Raw genomic sequence first — 19,443 nt, 5'->3', positions numbered from 1 at the left:
GTCATTCTGGCCCCATTTCGACTTGGTTTAACACGTGATTGGTATCTGGATAATTACATCTGCATCTGTATTATAAGACTCCTCATTATCTCAACTCTTGCTGCATTGAGCTCAGATGTTAATATGCAAATGTCTCAACAAACGGGTCACATCCCAGGTCAAGGGGCAAAACGCTGTCAGACATCCTTTTTATATCATGATTTTGCGAGCGGTGACTTGCAAGCAAATGAAGCTCTAGCGGAAGTTCTGTCAGGGAAACTATACTTTTGCATAGGCTTATAGTTTATCTATCATACATCTGCCAGTCACCCCTCACGCATGCTCACTCATAATTTCCTTGCTGCCATAGTTAGGGGCGTCAACCATGTTATCACCTGTTCTGATCAGCAGGTCTCGTCTATTCCATTGCACAGCGACACAATAATAACTTTTTTTAAGTTATGACATCATTAGTCTATAGTCCTGCTGCTGTCTCTTTTAACTACGACTGTCTCTCTACCTTTAGTGTATTCCTGCTGTTAAACGTCCCTCCACCTCCGCATCTCTGCCCAGTCCCTAGCCGATTCTTCAGCTTCATCAACTCATCGTCTATCAGCCTCATCACACACCACCAGTGTCTGGACTCCATTTGGGGTTTTATCTTGCTGCTGTTCAGGATGGACGCCCCTCGATTACAAATCTAGTTGAAGAGTCCAAACACCAAAGACTCTGTGAAGACTTTATCATCTCATAATCTTTTCTTCATCTGACTTGTCTCTCATGATTGATATGCTTTTACTTTTACCAGGTAGGAACATATTAGGCAGATTTCTTCTCAGGCATGTGGTCATATTGACCAAATGATCCAGAAAAGATATCATATTGAGTGTAAATGGGTATTTGTGACTTTGTTTCCATGTCTGAAGCTGACTTATGAACTATTGTTAGTCATATTCTTTTTATATATAATAGTCTGTATATCCAGTATATGCTGTTACTGATAGTGTCATTTATTATTTCTGTGTTCAGTCAACAAGGCTCCACAGGGAATCTATGGTCTAATAAAAGCAACACTACTGCCTGCAGCTTTTTCTGCTAAACTGAGGTCAGCAGGAGCCGCTTTGGTAAGCATCACATTAAACATTAAAGATGTCTTGTGATGGGATCCCACAAGCTGCGGCACCACATCAGTCATTGAACCACTCTCACTTTTCAACTCTGCCTTTTTTTTAAGCTTCACACCTGTAAAGTTGCGTGACTGTGGCGAGTGAGCAGAAAAGATGAATTCATAATTGTAACTAAAGTGAGAGTTAAAAAGCTAACTTTGAACACAAAACAAGTTATTTCCATTATGTCATATACAGCTGTTATTTATTGCAGGTCAAAAAGGTCGAAGACGACTCAAAAGCCAAGAAATGTATTCATTCTGTTCAATTTCTGAAATGTTATTATTGGTGACAGACTGTATTCTGTCAGGTAATGAACAACTAGAGGTTATATGCACTAATGGTTCATTAGATTAAGTTCAGCGTTTCCGATCCAAAATCAGAACTTGGGAGAAAGTTGTAATTGTTATTGTTATCCCAACATTTATTACCATCTCTGCAGCACTTCTGCTGCCACACTATTGAAAGCTTTGAAGTAAAGCTCAGATATATTTGCTGTGGGTTTCTATTAAGATTGGACACTATTTAGTAAAAACAAAGCAGACATCCCACTCATTGATTCTGTTTCTCCTCCACCAAATTTCAACACATTGGCCAAAATGAAGAAAACAGCAGATTGATTTTCTATCAAAGGATAAACGAAGATCTATCGAGGTAAATAGCATTAACTGTTTAACTTCTGTTATTTCTTCATGACTTTTAGCGTCGTGGCTATGGGGATGGCATTGTCCTTGTCTTAATAACTCTCGGCTGGATTGTAATTATTTTTACTACAGATAATCGCTGTTATCAGAGGCTCAGTCCTTATTAATTTGGGGATCCCTGTTTTTTATCTGAATGGCCACAGTCAGGGTTTATACGTAATGCATATGAAGACACCACATTAGCCTCTGTGCTGCTCCAGCAAGAAGGTTGATTGGTCAACTGGTCATAACTTCCTTTCTGCTATCTGCTTGTTACGGGGTAATGTAGTGGACCCAAACGCACGCTCACACAGCAGGTTTTAATCCAACCAAAGGCTTCATTTCATCGGTCATGCAGGAGGTAAACTAACAAGCCAATGGCAAAAACGGTCCAGCGGGTCAAAGTCTCTCCCTTTCTCCTCCAGAGTCTGGAGGGAAACTCAAACAAGCTCTCACCGGGGCTCGGTCCGGGGAAACAGGACGACACGACTGTGTGAAGGCCCGAGGTCTATCAACAGTAAAAACTAGACAGTGTTTCGACCGGTGCACCGCGTTAGCTTTCCCTTCAGCAGGCTAAAGCACTACATTAAGATGATCAACATGGCAAACAGTATACCTGCTAAACCTAAACTATTAGATTGCGGAAGTTAGCGTTAGCTCAAAGCTGCCATGGGCCGAAGCAGAACCGAACAGGGACCCTAACATTGCATAAATATTATACAATTAACAATGAGGCATACATTATATATACAGGATATAGTATGCTCAGTAACACAGCATGTGATTGTTTACAGATTTTGACTCAAATATGATGCAATAACTTTGATTATTTGAGCTCACTGTATTCACTGAAGTAAATTACACATGAATGAAGTGCAAAACGGAGTAAATTCATTCATTTTAAAATCCATGCACATATGAGCAGAATAAATGCAACTAGTGCAACACACCCAGTAAATAAAACGAAGCTGCAGGGAAAGAAGACACGGCTAATGGATTCCCTGAGTAAAAACAAAATTACTTCCTGAGAATACTATCAATGCACTAAGCCCTATCCCATCCTGATTGTACACACCGCTTCAAGCTTCATTCTTAAATTAAATCAACAATTCCAGACCTCCATTTAAAGACTAATAATTTGTGCAGCTTAGAAATTAAATCAAACTGTTAAAGAATATATAGGAGTTATGTTGTATTGATGCAAAGTATAAACAGGACTAATGAAAAAAATAACAAAGGTCAACATGTTGGCATGCTTGTGAATATTTATTTATTCTTTAAAGTCCCTTAAAACGTGGATACCGATCTTGTGTAATTCTCTTTAACAATAAATGTTAGTATTTTTCCATATCGTGTATTTGCATTTATTATCAAGCCATTTAAGTATTTCCTACTGGTCCCTTAGAGGTGATAAATTACTTACAACGACTTAAAAAGTTTCCTCTTCCTTCATATAGAGGATGTGGCTCAGTCTGTGAACTTTGTCAGGAGTAGTTAGACTGCAGACTGTGAAGCCAATAAGATGCCAGCAGCACCTGAATCGGTACACAGATGTGTTCCTGTTTCCTTCAGTAGAAGCCTGTTGCAGGTCAGACCCGTCTTCCTGCCTCCATCTCGGTGCTGGCTGCAGAAGCTCTTCGGGAAGTTCTGGACAGAATGGAAAGCCATTGGATGTCTTGCACGTGCCGGCGCATCCTGTGGAAACTGCTCCTGTATCTGTGTCAGGAGTGACGGCTGGAAGAAAAGAGCTAAATATTGTCTCTCGCTGTGGCAAGATATCAGATTGAGCTTTAGCTTCTTTACGTTTTAAAGTAATAATCTGTCCCTTTTGACTATTTATATTTAAAAAGGGGCGATACAGACATATTCCTGACTATACACCGATACAACAACTCTCATGCTTGATTAGTCCAAAACAAACAGCAATAATTAACAAGGTCATAGACAAGACCCTATTTACTAAGGCGTATCAACTAAAATGAAGGGTTACAAGTGTCTTTTGTTTTGCTGATTGCATTCACTAAAAGATCATTTCTGTTTGTCCTGAACACACTGTCTCGTCTGCATGTTGCTGTTTGCACTTATTAGACAATTAGCACAGTGGGAATCTGTGATACAATCAGTGTCTCTATTCAAACCTCTACAATGGTCAGAGGGGAAGAAAACATTGTTTTTTGGCGTAGTTAAGGCCATGTTAAAATAGCACAAAAAATGCATCCCATAACAACAGAGACTGAGGCTATTTATGTCTTTTCAGGCTTTATCAAACTCTGCATGAACAGCTTTGAACCAGTGCGTTAATCTTGAACAATGGGTTAGCCATGACTCAAGCAGCTAAAAATAATAATTAAAAATATATATCTGCTGGACACAATCTGTGTGTGTGTGTGTGTGTGTGTGTGTGTGTGTGTGTGTGTGTGTTTAAGTACATGTGAGGTCATTTTCTTAAGGGGATAGGTCACTGGATAAAAGCTGCAAAAGGAGGAAGCACCTGTTCTTTCTCACTCAACACACACACACACACACACACACACACACACACACATACACACACACACACACACACACACACACACACACAGTGCAGCATATTCTTTAGTTAAAACAGGAATAAGAGTCTAAAGCCATTGTAGCGGATCTGTGAGGCTGTGCTTTGAGTTCAGTGTTAGCTTGAGCGGTTCCTGTTTGGCCTCCATAGCTTGTTTCTTGACACTTTACTACGGCCTGCCACGTCTTTAGTTTCATGAAACGCTGCAGAGAATCCATTGCACTCTTCATTACAGACACATTTGTACGTGTTCGAATATACTCACCACAGCACGGTGCCACGGATGAAAAGCAAACACTCAACGGGGGTGCAGTCATATTGAGCTATCGCTGAAATTCACTCAATTTTATTCACTTACCGCAAATGACAAATTGCATCTTACAGTTATTTCGCCAACATTTGAAAAATAAGTCCAGTTTTTCTGTTCCATTTGTTGCTGCCACACGTGCTCTTCAGGAAGTTTTCCCTTTTGTGGGAGGAATGTGTTAATGAGTGATAAACTCCTGCTGTTAGCTTTTCAGTGGCACTGGGGTGATGCAGGGAAATAAAGGCACTGTCAGAAGAACACTGCTTTCATTCCTATTTCTCAAGCTCACATTAGTTTCCATCGTGCTGGCCCTGAAGGAAACAGTTTCCACTATCAAAAATAACTTGTCTGGTGCAAACTGCACTGAACACATCAAGCAAATAAAGTAGAGACAAGCCTATTAAACAGACACAAGAAATAACATCTGATAGTTGTCAAAAATGCAGAACGTTCACGTGTTGAAACCAAATTCCACGCTGAATAAAGTGATATAAACATTTGAGATGAACTCAAATCAATGTATTCACCGCTGCACTTTCAGCACTATTTTAATAATAATAATAATATATATATACAAGTTTACCATTCCAGACATCACACAGAATCATCCTAAAAAACTATAAAGACTCCTCAGTAGTTGCAGGAAGTGGAAATGGAGACCCTCTGAGGCCGCTTTGTTTACTGGCGGATATTTGTTTACGTTCTATTACATTCATGGTGGAAAACAGGAAAGCTTTGCCTAATGAAGGCTTGATTCCTGTTGGGCTTCTGCTTAAATTAATTATAACAACGAGACATAGAGGCAGCAGTCTCAGACATGCTTCTTGTGGTTTGGGATGATGTTTGCGTGCGCGTGTTTGGCTGTGTGCCCGTGCAAGCGCCCTCTTGTCTTGTCGGCATCGATATGAACAAAAAAAAAGCTCTTGATTTTCATCCACCTCCACCTGATGAAGGCACACACGCACGCACACGCACACACACACACACACACACACACACACACACACACACACACACACACACACACACACACACTTAAGCACCTTCCAGCATGATTACAAGCTTCTTGAAACAGTTGTGCAAGCTGTGATTACACGTGTACATACATTTCATTTTGATTTAAAGGGGACAGCAATTAAAGTCAGATTAGCCTCTGCTCCTATAGCTTCTGGCTCTCAGTGGAGGAAATCATGCAGCAGATAGCATCTTTAACCAGTCTTCCCAATAAGCTGAGACGTAACACGTCCCTGTCCATAGTCTGTGTAGCTTATTTCTGCTGTGGCGGTGTTGTTTCAGCTAGGACTACTGTACACTGTAATCAAGGTAAAACAATATATTTGTCTTTGTATTCAAAAACTACAACTCCAATGAATCCGTATTACCACAAAAGACGACCTTGAATAACATTGTCTTTATTGGGCTTATTGAGATCAGATTGCGGTGACATTGCTAAAAACATGTGGCAGGGCAAGAAACACGACATGTCTCAATGAAAACGCTTGAATGTGCAGTTGACGACGAGAGAGTGAATTCTGAAAGAATAAAGAGACACAAATGTGAGTTTTGATATCAATTGTGAGTCCAAGCTGTCACATGAACACACAGGCCCAGGCACACACGCATGCACACAACTGTGCACACATGCCTCGCTCGCTATTTAACGCTAAAATTGCTAGCTAGCTGGAGACCAACGCACCATTGGGCAACTGAATAAAATCAAGCCAAAGAAAGGAATAACTTCCTGCATTTAGTTGAAATGAAAGGGACTGTCAAGAGGCTACATGAACGCTAGCTGTTTGGGGTAAATAAAAACACAGACTGTAAAAAAACTTGCAGAGGTCACATTACTAGCGCAAATACCATGCGGGAAAAAATGTACTCTGCATTCAATCTGACCACCCTGAGAGAGAGAGAGAGAGAGAGAGAGAGAGAGAGAGAGAGAGAGAGAGAGAGAGAGAGAGAGAGAGAGAGAGAGGAAGCAAGCATACAAGCAGCAACTGATTGACAGGAGGAAGATAACAGCGAGACAGAGAGCAAACAGACAGATGAAGGAAGTGGAGATACAGTAGGTAAAGATTGCAGCCAAGTCTCGATGGGTCACTGAATCAACACAAATCATTTCCGTTGACGTTGTAAAAAGAGCAAAGTCTGCGTAGGCAGATGGTCGAGGTGAGTGTGTAAGCACAGGACTTTAACCCAGTAAATTCCTGTTTGTATCCTGGGAGAGACCAAAACATGTAGCTTACTTAACTTAAGTCATACTAAACTTATTTTCCATAACAAATATACCTTTTTCAACGGCAAAATGAAACCAGCGTAGACGTTTACAGCCTGGTACAAAAAAAAGTTTTGGTCTATTAATTTTCCCGCTAATGATGGAATGCTGGTTTAATTTTTACAGACAACTGATTGTGTCGTTTACGACTTGTTGTTTTGTTCAGGTGGACACAAACATGAAAAAATAACGCTTACGTTAAGCAAACTGTTTCTTTCAGAGTTGGCATGTTAAGATATACGCACATGTTTACATATGTGTGTGAGAACAGGACGAGAACAAAGGATCCACGAGACAGAATAAATCAACAAGAGTAAAAGGTCTTAGCGAGTGAAAAGAGCTACTGAGTGATGAAGTGATGATGTATGTTGTCATGGTGATGCTGGCTGTGATCCAGAGAGCTTCGGCCAGTTTAATAATCCCGTTTAAACACAGCAAGAGCGCTGGGACTTGGCTGTGCAATACTCATGTACAGTAGAGCATGCATACTCTATACAACTGTACATAAATAATAACAACTGTGCATCCATGGATGTGTCATGCAGGCATGAATGCCACAGAGCCCTCGTACTGTTCACTTAGTCAATGGGACATTATCAGGTACGGGAGACTATGGCACATTTATTTATATTTACATTTATTTTATACTCTCCCTTACTTTTGTACGTACAAGTGTTCCAAGGTCAAACCAGGCAGATATAGGGAGGCTGATTTCTGCCAGGTTTGACATGTAGTTTGGTGAACAGATTATTGATTTAGCATGAAGCCTGATTTACTTCTAGATTTAATTGTACTTAATTCCAGTGTAACTACAACTTCATTCAAACTAAATTTTAAAAAAAAACGTGTTTTTCCCTGTGGCGAAAATATATGTCTGGAGCACTTGTGAATTCAATTTGAAATGAGCTTGAATCAATCGTACGTGCCACATGAAACCTGGTTCTTGCATGAGGTCCGATGTGAGTGAGCATTGAATGTAAAAAGCTATAAATCATCTGTAGAGCAGGAGAGTAACTGCTCCTCTGGGACACTTTAATAATAAATAAACCAACCAGCCTGCATGATCTTGCAATGGACTTGTAATTGGTGGCCATGAGCTGAAGATATATCATGCCTGTGTGAACTGTACATGTATGCCTGTGTGTGGGGCATCATGTGTACTTAAGGCTATATTTCCATGTATGAGCTCTGTAAAGGGTCATGATTCAATACCAAAGGATTGCTGTTGAATCTCTATCACACTCTGGAGCTGATGAAGCAGCACTAGAGCTACTTTGTCTAGGCCTTAGCTCCGTCATCACGCTGCACAGAGCACTGAGTCATGGTCTTCCACCGTGTTTACATGGATCTTGTATCCGCATGTGTCACTCATGATTGATTTTAGACGGCAATTGTAAAACTCGAGACGCTCATCTTAACCTAGAGGCCACCTGGCTGCTCTGTCTCAGCATCATTTGCATATTTTCAAAATCTATTTAATCGTCTGCAAAAGTGCATTGAGGGAAAAGATCATTATGGTTGTTCAGTCGTGCTCAATTTAGTGAATTAAAGGATGATATGTGGTGTATTTATTTTCTCTCTTTTTAAAATGTATTTCTGACATCACGGTTCAAGTAGAGCTCAAGCACTACCATTCATGTTAAACATGTGTTCATTGGAATTTAATAGGGAAGCAGTTGGATGTTTCCAACATTTATTTACTTATTAGTGAGGAATTTGACCTCTCTGCTGATTTGATAAGTTTCATTTGTTGTTACAGCTGACTCAGGCTGGTGGGAGGCGTGTCCTGTGCAGTCAGCCTATTGCAGTGTCTATAAAGTCCATGACAGCCCTTAAATAGCCCATGATCACAAATATGACATCTTCCACAAGCAGCTGTACAAGCTGTACAGACTGCAACATCTTCCATCCTTAAACCCACAATTATGCAAATGACTTTGATGATATGTATACATGCAAAAAAATCGGCCTCACACAACGTTTTTATCCTATTTGCATGGTTATTTTCCTCCGACATAAAAATGTAGATATATGTATGTTTTGATACATAAAGTCAAGGAGGCATCAATTCCCAAAATCATGATTTGCATAATCATGATTTTTTTAAAATATATATATAATACAATCGCTCCATGATTGTGTGGATCTTCACATATCCCTGTTTGAAGATCACAGGTCTATTCTATGTAAAATTATATTTATTTTACATGCACTGAAGTCCTTCATTTATTTAGACTATCATGTTCACTCCATAGATTTAATGCAGTGATGCTGCATTACTGCCAGAGTAAATGAAGGCATCATGGGTTTTATTGTCAAAACGCATTGTACAAATACAAAACAGTATTTTTGCATTGTATATAATTCAAAGGCTTGCAGATGTATTGACATTAGTTGCATACTAACCCCTGCTATTTGAAGCATGATCAGTATTTCTGTGAATGACGAGTTGCCCTGCAGTAGGAACAAACTGCCCTGAGGAATGCTCCGGGGGTTGGACTGTTGAAGCTAATCTTGTGATGGAGGTTGTGATGTAAATGTTGCAATATCTGTGAAAGAATTCCATTCTCCTTTGACTGTGCGCCCTCCATAAAGAGATTGATGGCCTGTTTGTTTTGGTCTCCGATTGTTGAGTGTCTGGAAAGGCAAAAAAAAACGTCTCCATTTGAGGGAAATCATCAACATGGCTGACGTGCCTCCTCCGGGGCCCTGAGGTAAAAGCCATTTACAGAAATATTCCTGACAATCAGCAATCAAAGGAGGAATTGAAACAGCGACAGTATGTGGCTGATGAGGAGCGAGTAGCAGAGAAATCATTTGGTCTGTCTAAATATGGCACACCTAGTTGACATGCAGAGTTGAATGATGGCCCCTATTGTAATGGTATGAATAGTTTGTCCTTGTGTCCTAAGGACACAGCACATGTGGCTTCCTGTTCTCATCAAGGAGTGCACCAGGGACAGGACAAGGGCAGCATAATTGGACTCACACAATGGCATCTGTAAATCAATCAGAATCTCTATTTCATATTCCCCACACACAGAGATCATTTTTATTCTGCCAATAAGCACTCGCTGGACAATATTGAGGTGCTGATATTGGATTCAGTTTGTGCAGAACACAACCTTCTTCTCTCTTCTCCTTCCATCTGCTCATTTTCTATCTGAGGAAAAGAAAAAATGATTGCATGTTTTCACCGGGTATCTATGACCGCCACTCTTTCAGTAGGTGTTTGTGATGTGACTGGCTGTTGCTCTTGGCAGCCAAACCCCAAAACAAATTAGTTGAGCTGTGTTTTCTCATAATCAGGCAGGGCAGATATGTCAGCTGTATCAACAGCAAGCCTAATATGCAAAGCCAATTTAATTTCACACTCATTTCACTTTAATACAATTGATCTGTCATACACACTCAGACGTGTGTTGTGCTCTCTGATAAAAGCTCTTTTCCCCTCGTCTGCCAACAGGACACAAACTCAGTCAAACCCAGACAGTTGAGCCACAGGTCTACAAAGTTTTCAGAAATCGAAATTCAAAAGTTCAAAAGTTAGATTTCAGGTGTGTTAACCAATAGAATATTTCCCCATATATGTGCTGGAAGTCTGAGAACCAGACTGATACAAGTGTCGGTCCTTGTTAGGAGTCAAGATGACAGCGCATTCCCCTTGGAGAAAATAAACAGACCGCAAGAAGAGGAGGACCTTTGCTTTGAAGAAACATGGATTGAGTTTTGTGACACGCCTGCAGGCTGTGAGGGAACTCAGGTTATTTGCATCCTGGACGTCGTCTGTCTAGTTTAGGTTCAGAATTTTAAACACAATTTGTTTGGAGGGTAAATGGTATACCTTCGAAGTTTTCTGTGCGCCACAAAACTGTTACATTGGAAAATCCAGCAGCTCACAAATACACAGAGAGAGTTTCCCACTGTCGAGTCAGCTTCGCTTTGATGGAAATGTTTGGTCTGAAACTGTCACAGCTGATATATTTTTAGTATATCTGACTGGATTCAGCTGTAACTGGGCTGATTCAGTTTGGCTCACATGCTTGGTCAGTGACAAGTTAGCGAATGGACTTGATAACGTTTAATCAATTGACGACATGAAGCACCAGGCGTTATTTAGCCAAGAAACACTGCAAAATGCATTGCACTGTGAGCTCGTGCCATTAGAAAGGACCTCATGTGTTATTTTATTTCCAACGACAAGCCCTTTGGAATTATTGTTAAATCAATTTCACTGGCAAAAAAAAGAATACACAATGTTTGTAAATGAGAATTAAAGACTGCAAAACCATGATCATTGTGTGTGTGTGTGTGTGTGTGTGTGTGTGTGTGTGTGTGTGCGTGTGTGTGTGTGTGTGCGTGTGTGTGCGCGTACGTGTGTAGGTGCGAGCATGTCAACATGTATGCTTTTGAGTGGTTCTTTACATACGCATGATGAAGTCAGTGGAAGCACACAGCCTGGGGCTGACACTGCATGACACTTCGAGAGACTGGATTGGGGGCAGAGGGCCTGGCTGCACATTCCAGGTTTTCAAAGATCCTCCGTGATTGAGTGTGTGTTTTGTGCACACATTCATAAGCTCAATAGTAATGTGTAAGTGTGAGTGGTGGAAAGCCATACGCAAGCTACAGCGTTGCTTATGAAAGAGCGCCATCTACGGGCCATCGGGTAACTGGCACTAACCATCTGTTTTCCTCTCAGATGCCAATAAAACTGTTGCCATCCATTGTTCTTTTTTTCTTTTTCTTTTTTAAAAAATAAATAATGCAATAATAAATAAACATTTGCAATTAATTTGGTTGTTTGGCCCTGGTTTGTTCCTAAAGAGTTTACTAAGTAATGTGTTACTACCTGATGTTAGATTATTATGGATTCAAAATAAGGGCACACATTTTTGTGGTAATGGACAGAGGTTGAAGAAGAAGCATTTATACAAGGCAGATGATGTACATAGTACAGGCACTCAGGGGTGACTGTGCCTGTTACATGTTTTCGTAATTGTAGCAGCACATGCTTTATATGTATGGTGTGTCCAAATGATAGTGTATCAGCTATGTCTGGTTTCAGACTTACATTTAATGAGATATACTGTATCTGAAGGCCTCAAGTGGAATTTAAAAAATAAAATAAAATAACAAAAATTTAAATGAATTGTGTTGCATATATATATATATATATATATATATATATATATATATATATATATATATATATATATATATATATATATATATATATATATATATATATATATATATATATATATATTACACTTTTTACTGCATATTATTTACAACAGCATCTAATTTGGGCTCCTGTCAGTAATTCACAAATTGTATTAAATGATTTATAAAATTAAAATGATTTTATATGTATAAATAAAGAGTCTCTTTAGTTTTTCCTATGCATAAATACAGATGTATACATACATGTATGTTTATCTATATTTTTTTTTTTGGGAACATCTTTCTTGTTTTGTTGTTTCTATTGTTTGTCTTTACCATGTAAAGTAAAGTGCTTTGAGTACCTTAACGCTATACAAATCAAATGTGTTATTAACATTAATATTGGCGTGTATATGTTATAATGTTACAACGTCTTGCAGCAGCAGATGCAGCAGCAGCCACACCATCGAGATGTCTTGTGAAACGTCCTAGTTGTAGTTCTTGTGAACGTCCTAGTTGTAGTTCTTGTGGTAATAGACAGACACGCTCGGTTGCTAGGTAACTCGTTTTGGCATTAAATAACGGAGGGACAATGAGGTAACTAACAGTTAATACTATTGTTTTACTTTGTGTTTTACTATGAATTTATCATATTAGTCGCTGTTAAATCCAACTCTATCGAACCGCAGGTGATGAAATGCGTTGTGTGGCCGGCGTTTCATTTGGGTCACGTGTCTTACGTCGCTAGCGCAGCACAGACACACCTGCGCATGAGACCGGATGCCGGACTTCCGGGTCCTCACCCGAAAGTCATCCAGCCCTGTCCGACTAGCGCACCATGCTCTACTTTTCTCTACGTCATGATTCAGATAGTGTACTTAAGTAGACATACTAATACCAGAGCTTGGTAATACTGTATTACAAATAAACGCCCTGCTGTCTATAACAACTATAACAGATATGCTGGTCATTAGCATTTTTATGTTGGAGCGGGTGAGGTGGAGCTAATAATATTTACTTCATATACTGTTGGGTAGATTAATCTATTTAAATCGGTGAGATATCTACCAACTATAATTTGTAATAAATGCAGCGTAAACCGGATTTTATTTCCCTCTGAAATGTAGTCGACTTGAAGTATGAAGCAGCAGAAGATAAAAATACTTAAAAAGTATGAGTCTACTGATTGTACTTGAATATAGTACTTGAATAAATGTGGTTACATTTCAATGGCAGAAAAACAGGAAATCCTCCTAAGAATTTCTTATTAAAGTTTTAGTAACACAAGTTACATGTCTGCCTTCTCACCTCCTCATCCTTTTCTCCAGTCTAATTATTCAATTTGCCTCCAGCTCAGAGGAAGAGAGTGCCCAGAGGCAACAGGACACACTGCAGCAGACAGCAGCCAGAATTATTCAGAAGAACTGGAGAGAATATATGGTGGGTGCTGCTGTGTACACACATGCATGAATTAAAGACATTCAAACACTATTTTTTCTTCCCAAACTTCAGAACAGAGAGGTCTTCAAGTATTTCAAAGAGCTGATCAGCCGTTGCAACCAGGGGGATCCTCAAGCCATGCTAAGAGCTGTCAATCCCCGAGAGGTACTGGAAATTCTCTCTAATAAATGAAAACAACAAACAAAATAAATGCTAAGATTTGATTTTCCTGTGGCAGGCAAAGTTGCTGGATGCTGCTGCTGGCGTGTTCATAAGATTTCGACTCGGAGGGGTAGGAGCTAAATAAGGAAACAGTGGTGAATCACTTAACAGCTTTGTGGTTATGATAATCCAGACATCTTGCTTATGACTTTCCTTCAGATTACCTTTCCTCCCAGCATCTATTACAAGATCTTCACCTACAGACCCATCACAGACCTGTGTGCCAGCAGCCCGAGGGACTATACCCAGCCAGGCCTGAAGGAGCCTGTGGCCCAGCAGGACCGATCAGGCTGGTACCAGCGCAAGGAGAACAACAGCTGGAGGCTCTTCTGTCGCAAGGTGGGAAAGCATGTCAGAGAAACAGTCTCTTCTGCCTATTATTTGTGCAAATATTGGTGCAAAAAGAAATATGCACCACCAATACCAGGTGTAATTTTGCCCTTTGTGGCAAGAGTCTGACGCACTTCATATGAATATATTAACAGCTCAAACAGGCATTTTATGGCAGTCTTCATCATATTTGATCGACATTAAACTTTATTAAACATAATTGTTTATTTATTTATTTAACGAAAAAGCAATGCCAGATCTAAATGATCTTGCCAGCCACTAAAAGCAGATGTTTTAAAGTGACGTTTTATCTTCTTCTTCTTCTTCTTCTTCTTCTTCTTCTTCTCCTTCTTCTCTTATAGGTGCTTCCCATGAATGAGCCCAAAGAGATCGGTGCGAACAAAAAAATGGAGTTTCATTTCTCCAAGTTGCAGCGGCAGCGAGACGTAAGCGTATGGCACCGGAAAAGGAAAATTAAATGGCTGAAGAATATGTGAGTTTTAAAGCAAGTATTTCACTGTGCAACGACCACTGTGGCCTCAAGTGGTGACTGCAGTCAATGCTATAGTCTGTGCTTGTGCTTCATTACAAAAGGTATCTGTCCTCTCTCTGTTGCATGCAGGTACAACCAGGGCCGCCAGCAGGAGCTGGATCAACACAATGTGGTGACAATGCAGGTGATGGACGCCATTGAAGAGAAGGGTCATGATGAGATGCTGAACAGGGAGGTGGACGAGCTGTTGGCCTGGACCAACACTCTCGACTTTGAGCGGTAAGATCCACTCCTCACTGTCAGCTCTAGACAGCAGACCTTTGTGACATTTGGATGCCCTCTGTTGAATAGACTGGGTTTGAATTCAAACAGGGTAAAAAATGATTGAATCTTGCTTATTTTTAAAACATATTTTGCTCTTTTGCCCGTGCAGCTATATGCAGGAATGGATGTGTCTGGCCTGCAGTCACCCCTCTGAGCGAATCCATGGTGAACAACAGAACTTGCTACTTATGGCATACACTCTAATGCCATCTGCTGTTTACATGTAGGACTAAAGAGCCTGCATTTTCATCTGCGTAGATGTCCCTCACTGTTAAGCAAAACCTATTTTAGACTATGGTGTTGTATAGGTTTGCCACTGCTCTAATTTTATTCTGCTTTTTTCTTTCTCTCCCTTCTACCCTTCTGTTTCCCTACCCTGTCTCTTACAGATGTGCATTCATATCCACCCGGGTTTGATCCACGTTAGTTTGCTGCTGTGGCTGATTAAAACAGAATAAAATAATCTGTCAAAACCATCCCTGTGCTAATGTTCTTATTGTGCACGTAAAGACTTTTACTTTTTTTTAGCTTTCTAAAGTCACACTTCATCTCCATAACAGGAAGAACACTACTGTGGCTGGAAGATGGGACACAAACAAGAGGAGTTATAATTTCCACAACCTAATATCATGCAGCAATATTTTTTTAATAATTAAGTATGATTAATGGCATTATCTTACCTGTATGTTGTTGCAATAGGTAATTAGACTTTATTCAAATAAAAATGTGAGATGAACTTCTGTGACCCAGAATCCACAAATCTATTATTGAATTTCTGTGACATCTAACAAGATCAAACTGATTACAACTGGAGACATCTGGCGCCCACAGAATGAATTTATCCAAGACCCATGGGTGTCATTTTAATGTTTTGAGCCTTTGTCCATCAAAAAACATCAAATAAGAGCAAAACATGTTATATGTAGAATTTTGCAACGTCAGTCGGGAAGACTTTAAAAAATCCTTAATTATTAAACTAGGTAGGTATAACTAGAAAAGAGGGGGCACCCGGATTTGAACCGGGGACCTCTTGATCTGCAGTCAAATGCTCTACCACTGAGCTATACCCCCTTGATGTGCTACAGGAGGTAAAAACGGGATTTCATCTACCGTGACAACATCTCTTTCTCTCTCTTTCTCTCTGTATATACTATTCTGTGAGAGTATGGTGCACTGCATTTAAATAAATAACAACAAATAGTCTATGCATACAGTGCACAGATACTTAGTACAACGAGCGATTGAAAGGCAAACTGTGCACGACACCGGTTTCTACCGGATGTCACGTAATGAAAACGCGACCCAACCGGATACTGTAGTGTTTCGAAAGGAAAGTGCAACACACGGAATTATAATGGTACGTTTGCAGTCTCATCTCGTTTAATATAATGTATGCTATCGTAACATATCGATTACCACAATCTTGTTTTATCGCTATAGACATGTGATTTCCTACAGCTCTAATCTTTGCCCTGAGTCACTGGATCCTCTGAAATACACTGCTGTTAGTTGCGAATTTGATTAGTCACTCAAGCTAATGCTAGTTAGCGCGGAGCTATGAGGCTTCCGCTGAAGAAGAGTTCCGCTCTTGACATTTGTACCTGAGGTATGGAAACCTAAATGTTAGCAGCTGTTCACGCTGAATGTGTGTATTTTCTGTTTGACGCAGAACACTCGAGGACTCCGCTCTCAGCTGAAAGACAGCGTCCCTGTGGCCGGCTTGTGTCCGCAGGGCGCTTATGGAGTCCAGGACTCTATGCGGAGCGGGTGAGCCGCCGATGCGACATGCACATCTAAAAGAAACACACACACACACACACACACACACACACACACACACACACACACACACACACACACACACACACGGCTATGACACTGGCTTGAGTTATAGATGTGGCATCATGAAATGGCTACTTACTGGATAAACCATGATTTAATTTGCCTGTCTAGTAACTATTCGGTTTACCCGTCCAGTGTGTACCTGGTTATCCATCGCATTTAGTGCCAGTCTCTATGTCGAGAATCTACCTCATAGCTTTTCTTGATAATAATATATGTGTCTATATAGTTATAAGTTTCCGAAATTCATTGTTGGTCAGGCTATAATCTCTCTCTCTCTCTCTCTCTCTCTCTCTCTCTCTCTCTAGATAGATAGATAGATAGATAGATAGATAGATAGATAGATATGCCTATGTTGCTGGGCTACTTTGCATATTCCTAATGGCAGGCAATAAGAAACTACTAGATATGTGACTAGAGAGGGACCTCTGCGTAAAAGAGGGTGACAATGTGTAGAATGTATGGCTGCAAATTACAACTGATTATCATATTAACTCAGTGATGTATTTTCTGCGACAGCTTTCTCTGCTGCTGTGTGTTCACTACTTCTTTACATGCAACAGATTCTCACCTGCTTCTTCTATTTATTTGTTTTTCTTCTGCTGCACAGCTTCTCCAGCGTAAAGAATGAGCTTCTTCCAAGCCACCCTCTGGAGCTGTCAGAGAAAAATGTGAGTAATCTCTGAATTGTACGAGGAAAATAAGCGTCCGTCCACAATTCATTTTGGTCCATTTTGACAGCAGACATTTTGACTGGTTGTAGTGAGAGTGAGCACGGGGGAACTCATCCCACTTACCTTCAGGAGTCCCTGTCAGCGTGCCAGCTTGGCCAACCTGATCTAATTTAGTAGCAGTGTTATTTTATATGTTCGTCAGGGACCTGTTTTCCCCACCTAACACTGGACGCTGACAAGATGACACCAACATCAATCATCACTGACTGTGACTTTTACAACCAACACATTCAAGGGAAAGCACAGCTGGAAAAAACAGCTGAGAGGACTTTGAATGTTTTGTTTATCAACAGATCCTACTACGTAAGAAACTAAACCAAAATATAGGTTTATTGTTGCCAAAAGACAGCAGAAAAAATATGCACAGTTCCATATCGGTGCCCGCAGCAGCAAAACAACAAGCAAAGTCAGGAGGACCTGGAGTTACTTATTTAAATGAAAGTTTACAGTGCCAGTAACGGGCATGGGAGAAAGAAATGAGATGATGATTTAGCTTGACTTGATTGACTGAGTAAGTTAATTTTGACAAACGACATTCAAATAGTTTGTATTGTTTGACTTTAAGTCAACTTGAACTTGATTTAAAAAAAGTACGTAAACAGGATGAGATCAACTAAAAACATTTTAAACTAACAAGGACACAGGAGGAAGACTAAATAAACAACAAAACTACTCTTGACATCAAATTCATCTTTACATGTAAACTGTGACTGTTATTGTTAGTAGGAGCAGTAAGAACAAGGGAACATCTGATGGTGGACATTCTAGTTGTGGTTCCTGGGATACTCATTATGTGTGTGTTTTTGTCTCTGTGTTGTGCAGTTCCAGCCAAACCAGGATAAGATGAATTTCTCTACACTCAGAAACATCCAGGGTCTACATGCGCCGCTCAAACTGCAAATGGAGTACAGGGCAGCTAGACAGGTAAGGCAGACATAATCAAGCATGTCCCAGTAATCCTCCTCAGTTCTTCCTCTGGCATCAGTCGCTGGTTACAGTTTGTAAGTCACTCTTCTCTCTCCTTCCAGATCCAGCGTCTGCCGTTCTTACAGAGTTCCAACCTGGCTCTGGACACGCTGCGAGGCAACGACGAGTCCATCGGCTTTGAGGACATCCTCAACGGTGAGAATCCCTCCTTCCCCTCCTTCACTGTAACACAACAATTCACACAACTGTACCAGAATGATATGTAACCACCTGATCTTACTCTGCAGATCCAGCCCAGAGTGAAATGATGGGAGAGCCACACATGATGATGGAATACAAACTGGGACTGTTGTGAAAGAAGATGGACATGCAGACGACACAGCTACACGCGTAGATTTAGGTTTACTGTTTGTTTTGGGAAGGGGGGGGTGCATAGATCTGGAGTGTTTAAACAGCCATTCAGTGCTGTTTCTGTATGATTCCTGTCCAGTTGGTATTTCTAATAAACTTCATAACCTTCCGCTGCTCCGTGTTACAGATTATTTCACTTGCACTATACAGAGGTCATCAAATGATCTGCATTGTTTGGTAGAGCTGAAAGTGTTGATCAGGTGGAGTAGACGTCGTATCGGAGCTTCATACACCTGCTGTTCTTCACAGGTTTGGGAGCTGTTTGAAAGCTACAGTGAGAGGGTTTCCTGTCCCTGATGCTTTTTGTTTGTAATAATCAACATCTACATGAGCCCATACGGTGCTTGATCTGTCGCCAACCATTATGGGATACGTTTGAACAGTTAACTGTCCTGTAAATATGGTCAACCTTGGGATTTTGGTATGACTGGAGAGATGAAAGCTAGAAGCAGCTAAATGGAAATGTGCTCTGTTTATCAACAATTTCGACCTCAGAGAAGTTATCCAGCTCCTCCTCTGTGAGTGAGGGGTTAACAAGTTTATGATTATAACGTTCTCTCTCTCTCTCACATGCACACACGCACGCACACACTAGG

General features: G+C 40.4%; 2 protein-coding genes and 1 non-coding gene across 4 annotated transcripts; 2 read left to right on the top strand and 1 right to left on the bottom strand.

Moving 5' to 3' along the window:
- The first annotated feature begins 12,612 nt into the window (after window positions 1–12,612).
- cunh11orf65 (chromosome unknown C11orf65 homolog) lies at window positions 12,613–15,409 on the top strand. Of its 2 annotated transcripts, none has more exons than XM_068582208.1 (9): window positions 12,613–12,721; window positions 13,477–13,564; window positions 13,637–13,729; window positions 13,803–13,856; window positions 13,946–14,125; window positions 14,479–14,609; window positions 14,739–14,888; window positions 15,043–15,156; window positions 15,323–15,409. In XM_068582208.1, the coding sequence occupies exons 1-9, from the start codon at window positions 12,717–12,719 to the stop codon at window positions 15,348–15,350; spliced, it is 843 nt and encodes a 280-aa protein (XP_068438309.1). In that variant the 5' UTR covers window positions 12,613–12,716; the 3' UTR covers window positions 15,351–15,409. The 2 variants fall into 2 exon arrangements, with proteins under 2 accessions (XP_068438309.1, XP_068438310.1); XM_068582209.1 differs by having other exon boundaries at window positions 12,616–12,721; window positions 15,043–15,098.
- Window positions 15,410–15,932: 523 nt separating this feature from the next.
- trnac-gca (transfer RNA cysteine (anticodon GCA)) lies at window positions 15,933–16,004 on the bottom strand. The gene has a single exon. It is a non-coding gene; the product is annotated as a tRNA-Cys (tRNA).
- A 218-nt stretch (window positions 16,005–16,222) lies between these two features.
- On the top strand, window positions 16,223–18,956 carry pomp (proteasome maturation protein). The gene is given in 7 exon segments (XM_068582012.1): window positions 16,223–16,244; window positions 16,247–16,290; window positions 16,603–16,700; window positions 17,386–17,446; window positions 18,332–18,433; window positions 18,538–18,631; window positions 18,724–18,956. Coding segments are annotated over 7 exon segments (489 nt in total). The 3' UTR covers window positions 18,792–18,956.
- The last annotated feature ends 487 nt before the right edge of the window (window positions 18,957–19,443 follow it).

The sequence above is a fragment of the Clinocottus analis genome, unplaced genomic scaffold (genome assembly GCF_023055335.1).
Source record: "Clinocottus analis isolate CAN_PGR_092001 unplaced genomic scaffold, fCliAna1.0.p SCAF_18, whole genome shotgun sequence".
NCBI classification, from domain to species: Eukaryota; Metazoa; Chordata; class Actinopteri; order Perciformes; family Cottidae; genus Clinocottus; species Clinocottus analis.
This window is presented reverse-complemented; position numbering and strand designations above follow the sequence as displayed.